General features: G+C 40.7%; 1 protein-coding gene across 1 annotated transcript in view; it reads left to right on the top strand.

The window, feature by feature from the left end:
• grik3 (glutamate ionotropic receptor kainate type subunit 3) overlaps positions 1–20,235 on the top strand; it is a gene marked incomplete at its 5' end in the record, with an annotated part of 106,039 nt that extends 85,804 nt beyond the window's left edge. The window contains 6 exons of the mRNA XM_080767407.1: positions 635–858; positions 4,583–4,701; positions 12,729–12,946; positions 15,367–15,592; positions 16,618–16,868; positions 19,938–20,235. Of these exons, the coding sequence (XP_080623533.1) occupies positions 635–858; positions 4,583–4,701; positions 12,729–12,946; positions 15,367–15,592; positions 16,618–16,868; positions 19,938–20,135 (1,236 nt within the window). The 3' untranslated portion in view covers positions 20,136–20,235. The remainder of the gene's footprint in view (positions 1–634; positions 859–4,582; positions 4,702–12,728; positions 12,947–15,366; positions 15,593–16,617; positions 16,869–19,937) is intronic.
• Between the last annotated feature and the right edge of the window lie 317 nt (positions 20,236–20,552).

The following is a 20,552-nucleotide window of genomic DNA, read 5'->3' as shown; positions in this document are numbered from 1 at the left end:
ATCCCGATTTTGAAGAGCCATAGATAGACCACCGATTGCGAAGGAGGAAAATAAGAAATTAAAGCAAGAGGTCACCTCATTTGATTTTAGCCAAGAGCAGATCGTAGAACATTCAAACTTTTAGAAAACCTTCGCCTATAATGACATTCCCAAAATAGAAATAAAATCTGCACACATGCATAATGCATAATTGTCTGTTGTGGTCAAAATAATTTCGGCTAGAGTTGCTAGACCAATATATCAAGCAGTCTCAGACTGCAACACACTGTGAGCCTCTGCCGTCCCTGTGTCTTCATTGGCATCTGAGGGAGAGATATATTATTAGTCCCTTCTAGAGGCCCCAGGTAGCTGCTCAGCCTGCTCTGCACGTGTGACTGCATCCAATTTTGTCTGATTCATGGGAAACGTGACGCATCTTCAAAATGTTATCACTGAAGTGAATGATTATTATGTGTTTTACAACCTGTGCAACAATGCTCACTGCGTGTGCCACTTGACACTTATTTTGTGTGTGTAATTAAACCTACAGAATATTCTATATAATTATGGGTGTTTCCAGCAAGCACATTTCATTCTGATTGGAAGGTAGGAGAAAGTTGAGAAATGTGATCATTTTGTTTTGTGTCTGCTACAGAGAGCGGACCTGTCTGTGGCTCCTCTTACCATCACCTACATGCGTGAGAAAGTGGTGGATTTCTCCAAACCCTTCATGAGCATGGGCATCAGCATCCTGTACCGCAAACCCAACACCACTAAGAACGGCTTCTTTTCCTTCCTCAACCCCATGACCCCTGACATCTGGGTCTATATTCTCCTGGCCTACTTAGGAGTCAGCTGTGTCCTGTTTGTCATTGCCAGGTAAGTCCATCATAATATACAGTACATACAGTATGTCCATCAGAAACTAGTGTACAATTCAGTACCGTTAGCATGATAATGTTAGTCTTGATTTGAGAAAGTAGAATAGGTTGGCCAAGTATAATTATTTTGCACATACCTGGAATTTGTCTTCTGCATTCTACTATTGGAACTACAGTATAGGAGTCACTGGGCAGGTAATGAACAATGCCCGTGGAGCAGAAGGAAGGAACAATATGATTCCCAGAAGCCCAGTGCCACCCCAACAAATTATAAGTAGCAGTCCTAGTCAGTCACACTACGGTGTCAAAAATAGAAGGTGTCAGAAAAAAAAAAGGCTAAAGTGGTAATTTTATTGCGCCCCCTTATTCTTTGCTTTTTTATGATTTAATGATGTAGTCAGTCGGGAGTCATTATCAACTAAGCCCTAGGGGCATCATCATGATTATGTTAACTTGTGGACACACTACCTCTTCTGTACTGCTCAGTGCTTTTGGCGTCATCCCTGTAGAAAGCTTTAGCTGGTAGGTAGCAGTGATCACGGCAGTAATGTCAGCATAGTCTCTCAGCCTGCAGTGGAAGGACGAATGAGAGTGCAAACTTCAAATTAGATACCTGCCACCAAAGCTTTAGTAAATAGCTATAATAAACCATGACATTCATGACAGAAAAATAAATTGTGCCTGTTCCTAGCTTCCTTCGTGCGATGGATGTGCCATTATCTGTTCTTCCTGGTGTTTCTCATGCAAAGTGGTACTTGAGGAAGCTGTAAGGAGCTAGGCTTTGAAAGGAGTCGTAGGTCTGAGAGCATACAGCTGCACTCCTCAACCCTCATACTTTGTCTTGAGATGAAGCATTTAGGAGTTTAAGTGTGAAATTACCACAAATTGGAATGTCATTTTATTGGAGACCAGCCTAGACAGCTGAAAAGCTGTTAGCCAAAAAATACACAATATACATAATAGTTTCGAATCGAGATAGTTTACAGTGGAATCAACTGCTTTAGCTGGGCCAGATCTTTGCTGAACTTAGATGCTACACTATATCCACAAAAAGTTTTCTCAAGCATAATGTTTATCATACTGCAGAATGAAAAATGTGTACATACATATTACATAATCTATAACGTTTTTGTGTTAGACATCTTTAAGTCCATGTCTGTGGGTCAGAGTATGTGAAGAGTAGGTGAAAGTATCTACCAATGTTGTTTGCAGACAGCATTATGAGAAAGAAAATAAAGAAAAAAGAAAAGCTGCAGAATCTAATTTGTTCTTGTTATCAGTCTAGTGGCTAGCACATTAAAGGAAATAGCTACGGAAGAAGAAATATATTTAGCTTCCCTCACTTCAATACATACAGTAGCCTATATTGTAGGACCTGGAGAATATAATACAGTACATTTGAAGAAGTTCAGAAATAAATATAGACCATGGTGTAGATTAATGGAAGCCTTCTCTACAGTATGTTGTTGTGATTTAGCACTTACTCTTCAGTAAGAGGGTAATGAAGGATCCTGACCAGTATCCTTATCTGATCATATATAACAAATTAACCAATTTCAATTTTCTGCCTTTGGGTGTTTGTCTAAAACCCCAAACTAATATTTTATATCCTCAATGCAGACTAGGGTTAAATGCATTTAGTGGTGATACCTATTTTTAAGATTATGACGTCATTGGCCATTCTTGACTCTCACTTGATTCTTGACTTCTCAAGTAGTGTTTCTCAGACAAAACGTTTTGGGTTAGGGATGTACACAAAGGCTTTAACTGCTGCATCACAGTAGTTTCCATTTTCTCACTAAAGGGAAGAATCTTGAACTAGTGAACCTTATAGTATCTTACTACCATAGGTTACTGACATATATCTATGCTACTTCATTCTAATTCAGTGTATCTTTATCTCTTGTATAGTACATTAGTTACTGATGATTGCTACAATGATTGAGAATGGCCACTCAGGCATTCCCACACATGGGCGATATTTTAAGTAGATGCTACAGGCTCCAAGTATCTTCAGAAAAACACCCAGAATGTAAATATTAAATAATCATAAAATGGCATTTGAAAACATTTTGAAAATTAATTTCACGAGGAAGAGCATTGACATTTAGAGTGTTTTATCGCACCATCTGCCTGTTAAACGGACTTGTTTAATCTGTGTTAAAGAATTCATGGCATGTAGCAGCTTCAAAATGTTTTCCATTAAATGGCAGAGCCATGGAATGGTTTATGGTGTCACGTGACTTTTCATTAGGCTCTTCATACCTACAATATTATACTCGTATGAATGACATTTTGATATCTACTATCTCCAAAGTGGTATTTACCGTTTCCCATCATATTGCAATCTTTAACTACAAATAAAATGTGTTGCCCTATACTACAGGATGTATAGTGCAATATTTAAAGAGTAAACCTACCATCCCAATGATCTAACCAGATCATTGGGATGATATCAAAACATGATATCAAAACAAACACAATATCAACACATTTTAAGCTGCAGTAGGACAAGTGATGGGATAGACAGTGTATTTTCACACTTACTGTATACTACACAGTTACTGTTATATATCTCGGCGAAATCCCATATGTTGACTTATTTGAAAATACTTTTTTGATATGTTTTTGTTTCATTCACTACTGCACAATTATTATATTGCACAGTTTTACTTCCAACCAAATCAAATCAATATTTGTTTTCTGGTTAAACCTTTTTACATGTATTTCTTATTTATCTTTCTTTATTACTTTTCCCCCCTCAGTTTTCTCAGTTGTATCTCTACACTATGTATCACCAGAATTTCATCTATTTAGAGCATAGATCTGAACTGGCTGCATTGGTCTCCCATCAGGAGAATATGGCATAATATTAATACATAAATAAATACTAGGAAAAACTAGTTCAAGACTTGAATCAGCCCACCGGTGAGCCTAGAATCAGAACTTGCTAAGTGTTTGTCAATAACCACTTAACAGTATATGTATGTGTGTGTATGTTAGCTGTTGTCTGTCAACAAACAGTAATCTGAAACAAAGTATCTATCTACATTTATCTGCAGTTATATTCAAACCTGAATGCTTTTGACGATTAAATTGGAATGGTTTGAGCCATTTCTGATTTACTGAGGTGAGCTTCAACAATGGAGAGTGACTCAGGCACTAAGAGACTATTCTAGGCTGGCAGCTAGCCACAGGTTAAATAACATATACCGGTACTTTATGTACTGTATTCTTGTATTTGGTTCAAAACACTGTCTGCGGCAGACAATCAGAACACTTTCTCAAGCAGCTGAAAGAGGCAGCCAGTGGATCTGGATTAAAAGGAAAGACCCCCCCCCCACACACACACACACACACACACACACACACACACACACACGCACATCTGAGAACTCCATTCAAACCCCTCAAACATGAGGGCATATGAGGTATGCGGTCAGCTGTATGGCTGGCTCAGGGAAGAGGACGCCCCTGCCTTGCATAGTCCCGTGGGAGGCAAATCTCAATGATTGGGCATGGGACACAAGCTAAGGCTTGATCACCTCCTAATGCCACTCTTAACATCAAGGCAATCTCATTTGAGCCCACACCATCTATTGGCACAATGGACAGTCTTAACATCACGTCCCGTGTTTTATGATTCTGGGCAAAAAACAAACAAACCAAAAAACAATTCAGTCTCTCCTCATGTTTGGACAACCTCTCTTCATGTTTGGCAGGTTCAGCCCATATGAATGGTACGATGCCCATCCCTGTAACCCCGGATCAGATGTTGTTGAAAACAATTTCACTCTCCTCAACAGCTTCTGGTTCGGAGTGGGCTCCTTAATGCAACAAGGTAAGATGGCTTTAAAATCTCTCTCTCTCTCTCTCTCTCTCTCTCTCTCTCTCTCTCTCTGTGTGTGTGTGTGTGTGTGTGTGTGTGTGTGTGTGTGTGTGTGTGTGTGTGTGTGTGTGTGTGTGTGTGTGTGTGTGTGTGTGTGTGTGTGTGTGTGTGTGTGTGTTGGGGGGGGGGGGGGGCTAGGGGGATTCAGACATTCATGAATCAAAGTGTTATGTTTAAATTCAGTGGAGGTGAACCACATTACCGACATGTTTTATATTTGTTTATACTGCAGTTTTCCCAGCAACTCATTGTGTCTCTGTCCATGGTGCTGAAATGGTCTGTCCCTCTCTCATTCCATCTTTCTGCTTATATTTGGGTACCATGCATATCTTGCAGGAGCAGGTGGTACTTTAGACTTTGTAGCGGGTAGGAGCAGGCAGTTAAAAATAAACTGCAGGCCGGTCGGGAACACATGCAATGTGGGAGCAGGGGCGGTAATGGTCCGAAAACCAGAGATAGCGTGTACAGTAGTAGTAAGATTAAGAAAACATTCCCGTGCAGGGCTATAGTGCCACCCTCCCCTTCCCTGTCAATAGTAATAAAATAAAATAAAATAAAATAAAAACAACACCCCACCCCATTCCCTTTTCTCCCCTGCTGCTATACCGCCCACCTTCTGTTTCTTTAACTGACAAGCCACCTGATTTTCATTCCTTGACTGCTTCATGAGACACTTGCCTGTCGAGCACGACTGGAGAGCTCAGCCTTACATGACAAAGGCAGTCTGTTGTCACCTTCCTGTTGTTTAAAAAAAAAGAGAGGAGGTGTCAAGCACTTGTCACAGATTGGCAGGTAGGGAGGAAAAACATTGCCACATTTGTTTCCCCCACAACGTAGTTGGCTGGCCCTGCTCAAGAGCTTTATGTGTCTCGGGAGGAAAAGGGTAAGTTGGGGAACATGTCTGACAAATGCCAGCTGTCAGCCACACTGGAAGCGGCTGGTGTAAGTTTGACGTTTACACTGTCACACGCCTTTCGTTGAGGGTGACCCGTTGTGGGAGATTCATATCTCTCACTCATAGCACTTCTCTGAGTACTGATTGTGGTTTAATATCACATGGACCTTGGTTGGCAAAATGTAGTGTTTTAGTTTTATCATTCTTATTCCACCGTTACTTATAGATAACATGAAGAAAAAAATTATCCATATATCGTACGCAGCTCACATCTGCTACCTGGTTCTTTGAGGGTTTTTTTATTACTGTAGTAATGGTATTGAGTGGGACTGGGGCTATTGCTTTTATAATATTGGCCAGGACATTAACCACTTAGTATGTACAGTACTTGACTTGTTGACCAGGGTTCCCTGTGGGTCTATCCTTGACCCAGTCCTTTGTTAATTCCCTGGCCTACTCCAAATTTCTTAGCTAAAAATTCTTTACTTGTTGTTTTAATATGAAGCAAATTGAGTTTACATGTTTAATAGTATACAGTTGTAATCAGTCTGGGTTTCTTTATTTCTTGCCTTCACTGCTAATTGATGGTACGAGTTACCACACAAACAAAAGGAAGTTCGATGCTTGCCTTGTATCCACTTCCACCCCCTCAAAGACACACTTAAGTAAACAAAGGCCCAGAATTTAGATAATGAAGTCAATTAACAAAAATATTTAACCTCAATGTAACAAGACAAATGAAGGAGGCTCAGAGAGAATCGTTGGTGGATCTTTTCCTGTAACGATAGCAAAAAATATATAAAAAAATAAAACAATATGTATACTGTATGTATGCACAGTGCACGTAAAATCGCCTGTCCTTTTCCCTGTCCAATCCCTCGGAGGCCCGACTATGTCACGACCAAACCATATCTCACTGAAATCATTAAGATGGTTGTTGTTGTCTTTTTGTTGTTGTGTTTTGTTTTTTTCTTCTTTATTGTTTATTTTTCTGTATTATTTTATACTTTCAAATACTGGCCAGTACGATGTTGAACTAGGTCACTTGCAATACACTAATGTGAACGCATACTGGCAATATGGCATTGCCTGATGGACAGATCCTGGAAGGGGTGGGGGAGGGCAAGGGGGGGAACTAGATAAAAAGAAAAATATATACTGCAGAATGTCATGAAGTGCTATTCAATAAACAGAAATAATAATAAAAAAAAGGATAGCAAACACGTTCTGCAATTCATTAAGCACAAAGGCTCAGCAGCACTCCTGTGAAACAGCATGGTAGCCAATTTGCCGCTGCAAACTGAGGCTAGGAGTGTAGCAGTGCGCCTCGAAGAAAACGATAGGGAGAATCAAAACAGAATGAGCTAGTTAGTAGCCTATTATTCAGCTAAACAGGGACAATTCAATGTTGTAATTCTCACTACTGCTTAAGCTCGAGGGCTTCTCATATTTAGAAGGCTGAGGCGGCTTCTAATCAGTTCTGTTTCATATTCCTCCCCAGTGCAATTTAGCTCACCGACATCTTTAGAGTTAACATGAGGTACTGTAATGGTGCTTGTTACTCATATAGTTCTTCATTTGAGCAGAAAGTGAACCTTCAACCTTATAACATACATTTTGCCCTAAATGTACAATTGCTTTTATGTAGAATTGAATTTTATGTTACATTTGTTTGTTTCCTTGCTGGGTGATTCAGACATTGGCACACATATCTTGTGCTGCCGTGCAACACAGGGTGCAAATATTTGCAGCGAGGTATATTTTGTCAGTGTCACACAAACAGACGCTGTGCTTGTCTGCCAAACACAGTGACAGCAACTGAGAAGGAAGCCATTTTCTTGACATGTTTAAAATGCAAATGGCCATGTTTGAGGACAGCCAAAAAGAAAAAAAATCAATCTGCCAGCTTTGCTGTGGGAGGTTGATGTCACCGACACAAAGAATATAAAAATAAGGAGGTGTAAAATGCAAACACTCAAACACCTCATGTGCTTCAAATGTAATGCTAGGATTGTAATAGATTGTAATAGCTCTCTCTCTCTCTCTCTCTCTCTCTCTCTCTCGCTCGCTCGCTCGCTCTCTCCCTCTCTCTCTCTCTCTCTCTCTCTCTCTCTCTCTCTCTCTCTCTCTCTCTCTCGCTCTCTCTCATTTTCTTAAGGAAATTAATAACCAGTATGAGTCTCTTCTACTATATTATAAGGAATGACACTGGAGATAATGTTAAGTGTGGTTGTAATGGATCTCATGGGGCATTCCTTCACTTTTTTCCCAAGACTGAAAAATTGGTAAGCTACATTAGATACGGAAGATTCTGCTCATTTCTTGTAATGAGAATAATAATAGGGGACTGCTTAATGATGTTCCTGTATGGAATTTATGCTCTGATATTACATCTATCTGTCATTTAACTCCCACCACATCCTTTATAAAATTAAATAAATACATTTGGAGCTAGGATAATTAAAAGTGCATAAGCTATGTGTATGCTATTACACCATCAGGCTTAATAGCATACAAAGCATTGCAAACCTGAGTAAATTTGCACTATTTGACAGAGTAAGCTTAACACAGATTTTCAATGAAAGCTTCATACAATGTCTCTTTAAAGGCATAATATTTTGTCATAGTATTTCTGTCTGTGTCAAAGAAGTATCTACTCAAACTACAGTAGTGTCTGTTGACTGAAACAGCATCTTTATCTTCTACCCTGAATGGACATTTATTTTTATTTGGCTAACATGATGGGAAATGTACAGCCATATTAACACCATTTAATTGGCACTTTAAGATCCCCCCCCCCCCCTTTCCTTTATGGTGGACTGGTACCGGTATGTGTGCATTCTAGTGCAGTGGCATATCATGTTCCCTGTTGGCAATAGCCTTTTATTGAGTGTCCAGTTGTTTCTTTCTCTAGTGGGACCACAGATGGAGATCTAGCCCCACTATCCCTATAGCATCATAGTGAATCAAAGTATGACGCGGTCCAGCCTTGTTTGCGACCACAGAGGGGCCTTTGTAGACAGCAGAGGACAAATCCAATCAGATGTGGTAGGGAAGGTTAAAGAGTGGACCACTATGGCACCCCTTATGTAGGCTTGTTACTAGAATTGCTCTCATAAATCTTCTCTCAGTAAAGCAACACATTGCACGGAGCACAAGGCAAGGGTGGTAGGTTGACAGAGATGAGACATAAGTAACTTTAACACCAGTCCCACACACAGACCAATAGATGGTATGCGCATGCATAAAGTGAATGGAAAATTGAGTGGCAAATCGAGTGGCAAAGTGAGTGTCAAAGTGAGTTTAACGTTGTTTAAAGAAATCAGACAGCACTTTTCAGAAAGTCATGTTTTGCCACTCAGTAGACGTTTCCGCATTACTTCCGGGTATGATGATGATGTCACACGCATGCCCTCTATTGTAAACATATAGGGCTCCATCTTGCGGCAGGGGCCCTTTTTCCTTAAGTTGGGGATTTAGTATTGTGTGAGAGGTGTGGCCCCGTAAAATTTGTTATCTTGTGCCACAGCCAAGTCCCTAAAACACCTCCATTACCCCTTACATTATGCATAGGTGTGGTTTGGGCGTTACAATGATTAAACCAATCACAGTGCCACCTGCCATTGCCTTTAAGAGATCCATTATCCATTTAACGTTATGCCCAGTGATTTACACTATGGCCCATGGCCATGAAAGAGCGACACACGTTGCTGCCTTGAAATATAGCCTATTTATATTTGATACTGAATCCGGGTTGTTTTGTGTCCAGTAGCTCCAACACAGCCTCACTCATGCGAATCTAATAACTTCTTTGACTAGACAATTAAACACAATAAGCACAAGGAATTGACACTGCTGATTATAGTAAAATTCCAATCAATCACAGAGATTTGTGGAGAATTAAGACAGAACGAGACCTCTGAGCTGTGAATATTGTGCAACATGACTCAAACCGAGGCAGCTCCAACTCAGGTCTCACCGTCAGAGTCAGGAGCGCATTCTTTTATCAAACAGAATTCGCATTAAGGGTGGTTTGAGGAGGCACTTTCCATTGTCCTATAAACCTGTGTGCATAAGATAGTAAATATAGGGAAAGCGCATCAACACGCCTACAGACACACCTCCACCCGCAAATATAGGAGTCGGCAAAATTAATAGTGGGTTGTGTGGTCGCAAGATAACGTTTATGCATAGTGGAAGCTCCTAAATGCGTATTTCACAGATTTGTATATTACTTGAGGATAAAGCATGGCATAAGATGGAGCCCATAGTCTGTCAATCTGCTCAACAAAATCTCGAAGTCAGGGCGATCTTTTGTGTGTGATTTGACTTGGTGTCTCTTATTGTGCAATTTACATGCATGTTATTTCATACAAGATAAGTACTGGACTCACAGACCCCATTATATTAATTACCATAACTTTTAAACCCAATATCAAAAAAAGGAAAAAAAGAGAGAAATGAAGAAGCAGAAGAAAAAAAATAAAGGAAAAAAATCTGTAGTTACTGCACTTTGGCTTTGGCTCAGCATGCATGGAATTAGAATATTTTTTATGTAACGCAAAATCATGGCAACATTTCCTCACACCACCTTATTTGACAACACTTATTTGACAACATTGTGAAAACAGAGTGATGCCAGTCAGATATGAGAAAATAAAACCAAAACAAAGAATTGCAATTATGTCCACCTGCCAAAGCCACAGCCTCTGGCAGTTGCACCCCATGTGCGCACGCACATCATGTACCCGCACACTATACTGTATGCGTGATTGCGTGTGCACACAGACACAAACACGCGCAGAGCTGATAATCAGTGAACGACTAGGATGTGGGATGAAGAGCAAAGCCTGCTTCTCTACCACAGATAAATCAAAATTAGCAAATTATGTCCTGCTGCTGCTGGTTTTGTAATAATGAAGCATAAGACTCATGCCCTGTCCAGATTCCATATCTCATTCGCATTGTCGGAAAATAGTGTCCATCAAAACTGCACTTAAAAATCCACCAATTTCAGTATTTATACAGGCACAGTTAGAAATTGTATAGTGTGGAATTGGATCGCAGGTCATGATTACAGTTTTGGACACTCGCCATTCGGGCTCTTTGAGACATGATTCGAATATCAAAAAATCTACCAGATGGTGAAATCATGCATATACAGTAGCATACAGTACAACTAGAGCAGTGGTTCTCACCATAATTCAGTGTACAAATAGAACCAAAATGGACAGGGATTTTGGTTCAATTGTTACACTCTCATAGTAAAGTTCCATTTGGCCCCCTTCAAAGAACCTTGATGGTCCTTGGTCACCACTTCGAGAACCGCTGATCAAATATACCCTGTTAGTTTTAATGTGTGAAAAGGATGCCGTCTGGTCTTATACTTGACCTGTTTCATTCCAAAACAGAGATAAACCAGCGTTTAGTCTACTTTAGCTTCTGAAGGAGGCGGTCGCCTCTGAAGATGCAAGTAGGCCGGGCTTGCGACCAGCAGCAATAAGTTTGGTTTGATTGATGTATGTTATATGTGTTTCAAGCCTTATGATCTGCTGTAAAACCATTTGCCCTTCGGGGACACTAATAAAATAACCTTGAACCTTGAAAGCTGCATTGTATAATATTTTTGATAGTCACAAGTTGTGACTGGAATTTGGATAGACGACAAACTATCATTTAAAACCCACATTTCACAACAATAGGAAGCAGCTGATTCAAAGCACAATTTTATCAGTTGACAGTTATCGACTATGGCGATATTACTGTATCTACATGCATGCAGCTCCGACGTCACTAAAACCACTCACACAATCTACCACTTTTCCCTCCGGTTTTTAACTGGAGATGGGTTCCTCACCTATCACTGTAGGCCGTATGAAAAGGTTGTTTGGCCTTCACTGGATAAGAGACGAAAGAGACAAAACTACCTTATGTTAGAAGTCCCCATTGTGAATTCCGAATTGGGTAAAACAGCCTTTCATTACTATGCACCGGCTCACATGTGGAACTGTCTACAATACATCTTAAAACTGAATAACTTGATTTCACTTAAATGTTTTAAAAGACTTGTAAGGATGCATTTGAGATCTAGCTGTACTTGTTCACTCTGAATTGTTTCTTACCTGTAATGTATTTGTGTTTATATTGTATGTTATGTTTACTGTAATCAGGGCGTTATTGAAAAAGAGATTGCTCTCAACTGACTTCCCTGAATAAATAAAGGTTAAAGAAAGAAAGACTATCAAAAATCTCAATGAGGCCTGGTGTGACTCACAACAGGCCTCATTGAGACCTAACTCAACTGGCCAGCATTGTATTTGCAGGCCCTCTGCCAAAGTGTCCCCACTATGGCGGATTTTCCCGTACAAGACGGCTTCTATGTGTATTTCAGCTATGTATGACAATTACAAAGATCAGTATCCATGCAAAAAGTATCAACTAATTTAATTTCTAGATACATTTCAACCACCTACTGTAACTTTTCAGTTATTTTTTATTTATTCGTAATAAAAACTGTACAAAAAGATAAACATTTAATACGTATAAACATGAATAAAAGATCAAATAAGTGCAGGTGAGAAAAGAAACCCATAAATATAGGACTTATACATGGTTCTCACCTAAAACAAATAGTAAGTTAGACAAAGTAATCAAACATAAGGTATGGCAAACAACAAATACAAATCAGTTGACATGATAACAAAAGAGAAACAGCCTGTGGGTGTAGCTAAGTTTGTTTCGCTTTGGCTGCCATAGGCTGGTGGGTGTATTTGAAGTCTAATTGATAGACAGGGGATGGGGAGCCAGGGGAGGGTGCTACATGGGAGGAGGGCAGCTGCCTTGCTTTCTGCATGTTCATACAGTATTGTATAATTAAAACTTTTCTGGATACAGCATTATAAGATTTTTTCTTAAATTAACATAATCTATATGTTTGATGATTTCTTTGTTTTACACGGATGCCAGGGAGACAAACACACCACGACTGATATATTGCATTTTTAGAACCAAATCTGCTATCATAGTATCGGTGCATGGTTGGCAGATGGAGTGATCAGTCTGTCTCACATTACATTCCGTCCAGGCTCAGAGCTGATGCCCAAAGCCTTGTCCACCAGGATCATCGGTGGGATCTGGTGGTTCTTCACCCTGATCATCATTTCCTCCTACACGGCTAATCTAGCTGCCTTCCTCACTGTGGAGAGAATGGATTCACCTGTGGACTCAGCCGATGACATCGCCAAGCAGACCAAGATCCAGTATGGCGTCGTGAAGGATGGTGCCACCATGACATTTTTTAAGGTGCGACACAACACAAAAATCTAAACAAGTCAATTTTATGAAGGAAGACATTTTTCATACTTTAAACAGCTACACAATTTAGTTTTTGCTGTGTGAAAGCTACACGAAGCATGTGTGTGTAGTGTGTACACACACACACACACACACACACACACACACACACACACCCCTAATGGTGTCATGTAACTGTAATATTACTATGAACTAAGGCAAGATGCTGAATTATTAGCCTACTTTACTTTTTTGTTGACTTTTTTACAAACACACTCTATATAGTATGATACTAGTACACTTTCCAACGAGAAAGAATCAGTATATATATGGCCTATATATATACACACACACACACACACACACACACACACACACACACACACACACACACACACACACACACACACACACACAGATCTTAATTCCCACAGCAAAAGCAAATTCTGCAGCTTCTCCACTTCTCCACTCTGTTTGATGTGTTTCTCCATAATGATTTTCTCATTCCAAAGTTTCAGCTTTTGCCTGCAGGGTTTTGACTTTATTTTATTATTTTGCCTTTTGCCTCAGATGTTGCTGCTGTGGTTCTGAATAACACATGTAACACAGTTACAGCCTCTCCCTGTACAACAATGAAAACAGAGCATGTCTACTGACACTGACAAGTCCAATTTATGAGACTGCAGTAGCTGGAGAGAATGGGCTTTTCGTCCAGGGCACTTTTTTTTTGTTTTTAATAAAGAATCTCCCAGTTGGTTTTTTTTAATCAATTACAGTAGGCTACCGGTATATATTTTTGAATCAACTAAACTCTCTTTCGAGGATTCGCCACATTGTAATCGGGCATGAAACCCCGTTGCTGACATTAATAGATAGTAAATTCCATTTGTGCATCGTAATTGCATTACAGAACAATAACTGCAGTACTGTATAAAATCACTCACTAGAGTCTGTTTAGTAACATATTGCACAACAGCGATATGTAGCCTAGTCATGCACAACTGTACAATATTGAAATAGCTGGAATAAAACTAGCTAGTATCTTCAACCGCTTATAACTAGCTACTCATATCCCATTATTTATTTAAAAAAAATTAAGATATTTTTGATAGAACAATTGACCGACAGGAAATGGGGAGAGAGAGATTGGGAGTGATACGGAGCAAAGGTCATCAGGATCGGGATTCAAAACTGCAACACACTGTCAGGCTGGATTGGCAGCCTATAGGTGCCCGGACGTCTACGCCAGCCGTCAGGCCCTCATATTAACCCCATTATTAACCGTATATAGTTCACATATCCAAGCACAGGGAAACATGCTGTTCTTTAACTTCAGGGCTGCGGTTCTGGAACTGGATACAAATAATCTCTTTGGCCTAAAGAGCTTTGATATGCTTTATAAAGTGTAGCTCTGTCATTCTTATTTTGATGATTAGTGGTTATGATTGCAAGGAGAGGGAGACACCTTCTACTTTCTACTTGACTCATCAGAGGCTCAAGTGGCCTCCGCTCCCTCTTGCACTGATTGGGAGAAGGCTAACGAGCTTGACTCCAGCAGATGAAGGAAGTGACAGATGCTAAGGAAGACATGGGGTGGAATGCAGTAGTTTTGTCAAATGACAGTGAGCTGAAGGCAATGTAGCCTATGTCATGTCCAGACATACAGTAGGCCTACATCAGAAGACCTAGCTGCTCACGATGCAATCACCTGATTGCTTCTTTTATGTTTCATGATAAAACATAGTATATTTCACATTTGAACTAGCGGCATCCATTGGAAGTGCACTATGCATTAGACATGCATTTGTACTATATGCACAACAATGGAGGGCAGCTTAGAATAGTATCTTCTAAAATTTGAAATGCCTCGTGGTTATGAGACAGTAATTATCTAGGATTAGACATGGTGTGAATGTGACCCTCCTGTAAAATTGCATGAAATACCAAATGGCCTGATGCAAGACTAATGGAGAGAGACTCTATTATTATAGTCTCCCTTGTGCTTATTACGATAATAGATGTTTTAATCCATGATAATACAGTGACTAAAAAATATATTTTACAATGAATCGTGTCAATCTCCTTGGTCACTGGAATACAGGACCATTAAAGATTCTTCAAAGTCCAGCACAGTCATTTGACAGCTTTTTTTGCCCAGACACTCAGACACCCAGACAATAAATTCTGATGTTTGTAAATCGTTCTGCTGCAGAGGGAAGAAAGAAATAACAGGTGTTCAAGGTTAGCAGTATTTTCAATGCCTGTACACTATAAAGATGGAGAGTTATATTTTGTTCAAGGGTCAGCCCGTCACAGAGAAACTGTTTTTCTTTGTGTCAGGGCATTGTTCTCTTCCCTCCCCCGGTAACTGTAGCAAGGGAGATGAGATTCAAAGGCACTTAAAATGGTTCTATTTCTGTCTCACACAGAAATCTAAGGTTTCTACCTTTGAGAAGATGTGGGCCTTTATGAGCAGTAAGCCTAGCACATCACTGGTGAAATCTATTGAAGATGGAATCCAGAGGGTGCTGAAGTCAGACTACGCACTGCTCATGGAGTCCACCACCATCGAATACATCACCAGGCGGAACTGTAACCTCACCCAGGTGGGAGGGATCATCGACAGCAAAGGCTATGGAATTGGCACTCCCCTGGGTAAGGCCTATGAACCACCAGAAGTGATTACAATACACTTGTGTGGGACCGCCTACTAATAAGTTCAAGCACTCGTCAATACCAACAACACTTGGTGGTTAGAGTGTGTGTGGTTGTGTGGGTGGGCGGGCGGGTTATGATATTAATTTATCCTTATACATTTTTCACCGCTTACTGTACTGTACTATACTGAAGTCTCTTGGGTCAATGTGCTGCAGATTTTAGATTTACTGTAAACTGTGATCAGTTGGTATGGTTTATTAATTCAAATTGGCTTAGGGGGCCGACTGGCAGACCACGGCCACGTCACTCTGACTCAGACATAACCATAAACAAACCCGATACAACCATATATATATGGAGAACCGGTTGTCTTGAGCCACAGATCCGACCGATATGCCCATATATGATCATGTGTGTTATGTTGGGCTGATCTTACATTGGCAAGGACTAGATGGATAACGCTGATCTGACCGATTTAGACCCTCCAGAAAAACACGGGGAAAAATCTTTGATTATGCGCCTTAAAATCCTTAATTATGCAGGCTAAAATCATTGATTTTGCAATGAAATATGCTGGTTTTTATGTTATTTTATGTGGTGAAATACTGTATGCAGGATGTTGCGAAATATGCGGGACGATTGCACGTTTGCCCTTAAAAAAAAACCTGTATAATCTGTGCCATTTGGCTGATTATGCGGTAAATTATGCGATCGCATAAACACATATTTTTGGAGGGTCTAGAGATATAGGCAAATATGGATATCCAGTTGTCCAGAGCCACCAATATGCCAATAAGATAAAGCCATAATGACATCAGGGATCTCCATATATGGGCATAAAAGGCAACAGACGGGTACAACGCGGGTACTGTGTCAAAGGGACACACTATGACTCAGACATATTGGTCCGCCCAGAGCCTGGTCCGCCCAAGCGGATGTTCTGTCTAACCTCAGTGGTAATAATATTGTTCATTAATATTGGATTTTACTGTGTAGTAAAGCTGACCTCGCATTGTTTGCAGGCTCCCCATATAGAGACAAAATCACCATCGCCATCCTCAGCATCCTGGAGGATGGGCGTCTGCACATGCTTAAGGAGAAGTGGTGGAGTGGGAGTAATTGTCTGGATGAGGAGCGACATGAGACAGGGCCCATGGGGATCCAGAATCTGGGTGGCATTTTCATAGTCCTGGCATCGGGCCTGGTACTCTCCGTGTTTGTGGCCATCGCTGAATTCGTCTACAAGCTGAGGAAGACGGCAGAACGTGAGCAGGTAGCTGTCCCTGTGAATCACCGAAATGACGTGTGTTTCAATTTAGAGTTTACGTAGGGCAAACATTCATCAGGTGTTAATTCAGTGGTGGAAGTACTCAGATTAGTTTTTCTTTAAAAGTACCCCTGGCTAATAAGCCCAATATTCCTTACATCTTCTTTGTAAGGCATATTGTCCCTATACTTGACAAAGACCGTAAGGTCGAAACGTCATATTTTTTGCCTGCATTACGTTGTTTTTTAGTAAGACATGCTAATAACATTCCTTAGGGCTGGACCACACGTGGACAAGCCTATAATGTTTTAATATACATTACAATAACTTAAAATAACTGCGTGGTTTTATTTGGTCTCACTGCTCTTATATTGAGAAATGTTAAAATATATTTAGCTCAGTGGTAAACATTTCAGCACCCACTGGGTTTGTATCTCGGGTAGGACATGAGAGTTATAGAGTTACAAAATGCAGCTTTAACGTGTTCATCACTTTAGTATGGGTAGATTCACTAGAATAATAATACATCATAATATATCAGTTAATGCATGTTTTGTATTAATCATCTACATCCTACTGGTGGCCTGGAGGCCACATGCGGCCACCACCTTCACTTAATATTGCAGGATAATGATATATTATTGATTTCAGCTGTCATATTTCCAAACGCTTTAATTACTTTAGTCTATATCAGTAGCATAAAGACTTAAATGATTAGTATTACATTTGTATTGTCTTTTTTTATGTCCAATGTACTAGTAAAATGAAATACTAGTAAAATGAAATTAAAATATATACTTTTCAGGATCCCATAGCGACAAAAATAATTCAGGATTCCAATTAAAATATAGCAAAAATAGCAGCTCAAAATGAGCTTGTAGATATTTTTGCTACTACTTTTATGTGACATAGAAGTAAGCTGTCAAATAATTGTGGTGGAGTACAATGTACAGTATTTGCCTCTGTGGGGTAGAAGTTCAATTCAATTTTATTAAAGTGTCAAAACAAGATGTCTCAAGACACTATACATGATTACATGTAGAACAGAGACCCAACATTGTCCCACCCTGAGCAATACATTTACTGGAAGAACCGTCAGGCAGACCCAGGCTCTAGGGCAGCGGTTGCGGCAAGACCCGCCCTACAGCACTGTTTAATGTAATTTATTTGTGCGTGTTATAAACTATTTGCTGTTGTATGACTGATGACAAAGCCAACAGTAGTCTATGTATATCCACATAAAGCAGCAGAAAGCAGCACGCTAGCGGAATTTCGTAGTTTACACAAAACTTTACACATTTTCTTTTAAATGAGTGAGATTTGAGCGAGTTGCGACTCACTGAAAAGACGAGTGTTCATGGCTCTGTGGGGTGGGAGAAAAAAAAAGAAAAACGGCACTTGGGGGGGGGGGGGGGGGGGGCAGGGTGCGTCAAGACTTCAAGGCAGCAACACATCGCTCTTCCATGGGCTATATAGCCGTAAGGCTATGAAGCAATATAGAACTGGGCATAACAGGCAACGGATATGGGATCTCTTAAAGGCAATGGCACGTGGACTGGTGATTGGTCAATTATTGTAACGTCCAAACCACACCTATGCATAATATAACGGGTAACGGAGGTGTTTTAGGCATTTAGACAGGTAACCAAAATACCCCTTCCCCACTGCTAAATCCCCAAACAGTGTATTTAGAAAGATGAGACGAAATTGGAGCCCCTAGTGTATTGTCTGCTAGTGTGCTGCTTGCTTATGTTATTGATATACATATATACTGTACATACGTATACTGTTGACTTTTACAACTTTTTCATCAGTAATTCAACAAAAAATACTTATAACACGCACACAAAAATTGCATTAAACAGTGCTGCAGGGCGGGGTTTTGCGCAACCTGGCATTGGAATATAGGCTCTAAGGTAGGCAGCCATCTGGGGGGTGGAGAGAGAGAGAGAGAGAGAGAGAGAGAGAGAGAGAGAGAGAGAGAAGCACATACAAGTAGTAGCAAAAACAATAATATAATAGTGTAAGATAGTATAATAATACAGTATAGTATAGCAATAATATTAGATACCGTAGTATAAGTATGTTAAGATAATAATAGTCTATAGATTAGTTGTATAGTACAATATAACAATGCTGCATCGAGAGGCCCGGTCTGCAATCACACAATTCATCTGCAGCTGGGGTCTGTAATGACAGTTCATGGAAGTAAAAAGTATAAAAACATGTAATAATATAAATTAAAAGTGCCCCAAAATTCTAATTTCAGTGTAAATCTACCACTTCCACCACTGTGTTAATTGAATTACCCTTAAACCAGGATTAGCTTTTAGCTATGGAGTTGCTAACCACACTGATTTAGTTGTATAACACTTCCACGCAGCCTCACACAGTTTGTGGCTTTCAGTTCAAACATGTAAAAGGATTTGCATGCCTTTGGCAAAATCCCTAGGAGTACTTGGCTATAAGAACACAACATTTACTTATTTTAACACACATAATTGCAAATTGGAGCATAAAGACTTAATCCGTTATTAGTCATCAGATGTCAGAGTTACTGTTGCAAACCACCATTTTGAGCTATTCAGCTTAGCAGGCTGTTATGAGCGTGCCATGCACATTGGGTTGTGGGGGAGAGTAGCTCATTCTGTCAGACTAGTGCAGCAACAGCGAGCCATGCGTGGGCTGCATGTGGTGTGACTTGACATTGCTGACAGCCATGGATACACGCCGACATAGAAACACACACACACACACACACACGCACGCACGCACGCACGCACGCACGCACACACACACACACACACACACACACACACACACACACACACACACACACACACACACACACACACACACACACACACACACACACACACACACACACACACACACACACACACACACACACACACACACACACACAGTGGCGTTCTAATTTGTTTTGGACTGTCGACACTCTTCTGCTTGCCAGACCAATTTAAAACTAAGGCATTTAACCCCCCTTTCCCGTTCCCCACTGTCTTTTTCTTTGCCTGGCTTCCCCCCTCCCCTCAACCCCCACTTATCGCCCAGAGGTCTTTGTGCAGTGCCATGGTGGACGAGATCAGACTGTCGTTCACCTGCGAGAGGCGGGTGAGGCACAAGACCCAGCCGCCGCCAGGCGCGGCGAAGACGGATGCAGTGATCAACATGCACACCTACAACGACCGACGACTCCCGGGAAAGGACAACATGAGCTGCAGCACTGGGATGACCCCCGTGTTCCCCTGACAACAGTGTGTGCCCCCCAGGGAAAGGGACTCCTGAGTCACGTGCAGGCGGTGTTGCCGGAGACCAGAGACAATGGCATAGACGGGATCACCAGGTTCACCCTGAACCATGACATGGGAACTCTGACCAAACACGGGCACATCAAAATGACAGCATCAGCAACACAGGTATGACATCATCAGCCATGTAATCTAAACCACAGCTGGGGGTGGGGGCTTTGGGGAGATGGGTGGGCTGGGGGGGGGGACTGAGGGGTACTGGAAGATCAGTCTCATTTGTGAAAAAGGAGCCAATATTCCCAAATAGTCCATTTTCAAGTCTGATGTTTACGTGCGCAACACAAAAACCCAAGGGACAGCAGACTCAAGGAATCCTCAATCAATGACAAAGACACTGGAATTTTATTGGGAAACATGG

This window comes from Protomyctophum bolini, assembly GCF_963924005.1.
Source record: "Protomyctophum bolini genome assembly, chromosome: 7".
Classification (NCBI taxonomy): Eukaryota; Metazoa; Chordata; class Actinopteri; order Myctophiformes; family Myctophidae; genus Protomyctophum; species Protomyctophum bolini.
The sequence above is the reverse complement of the archived record's forward strand: the minus strand, read 5'-3'. Positions and strand labels throughout refer to the sequence as shown.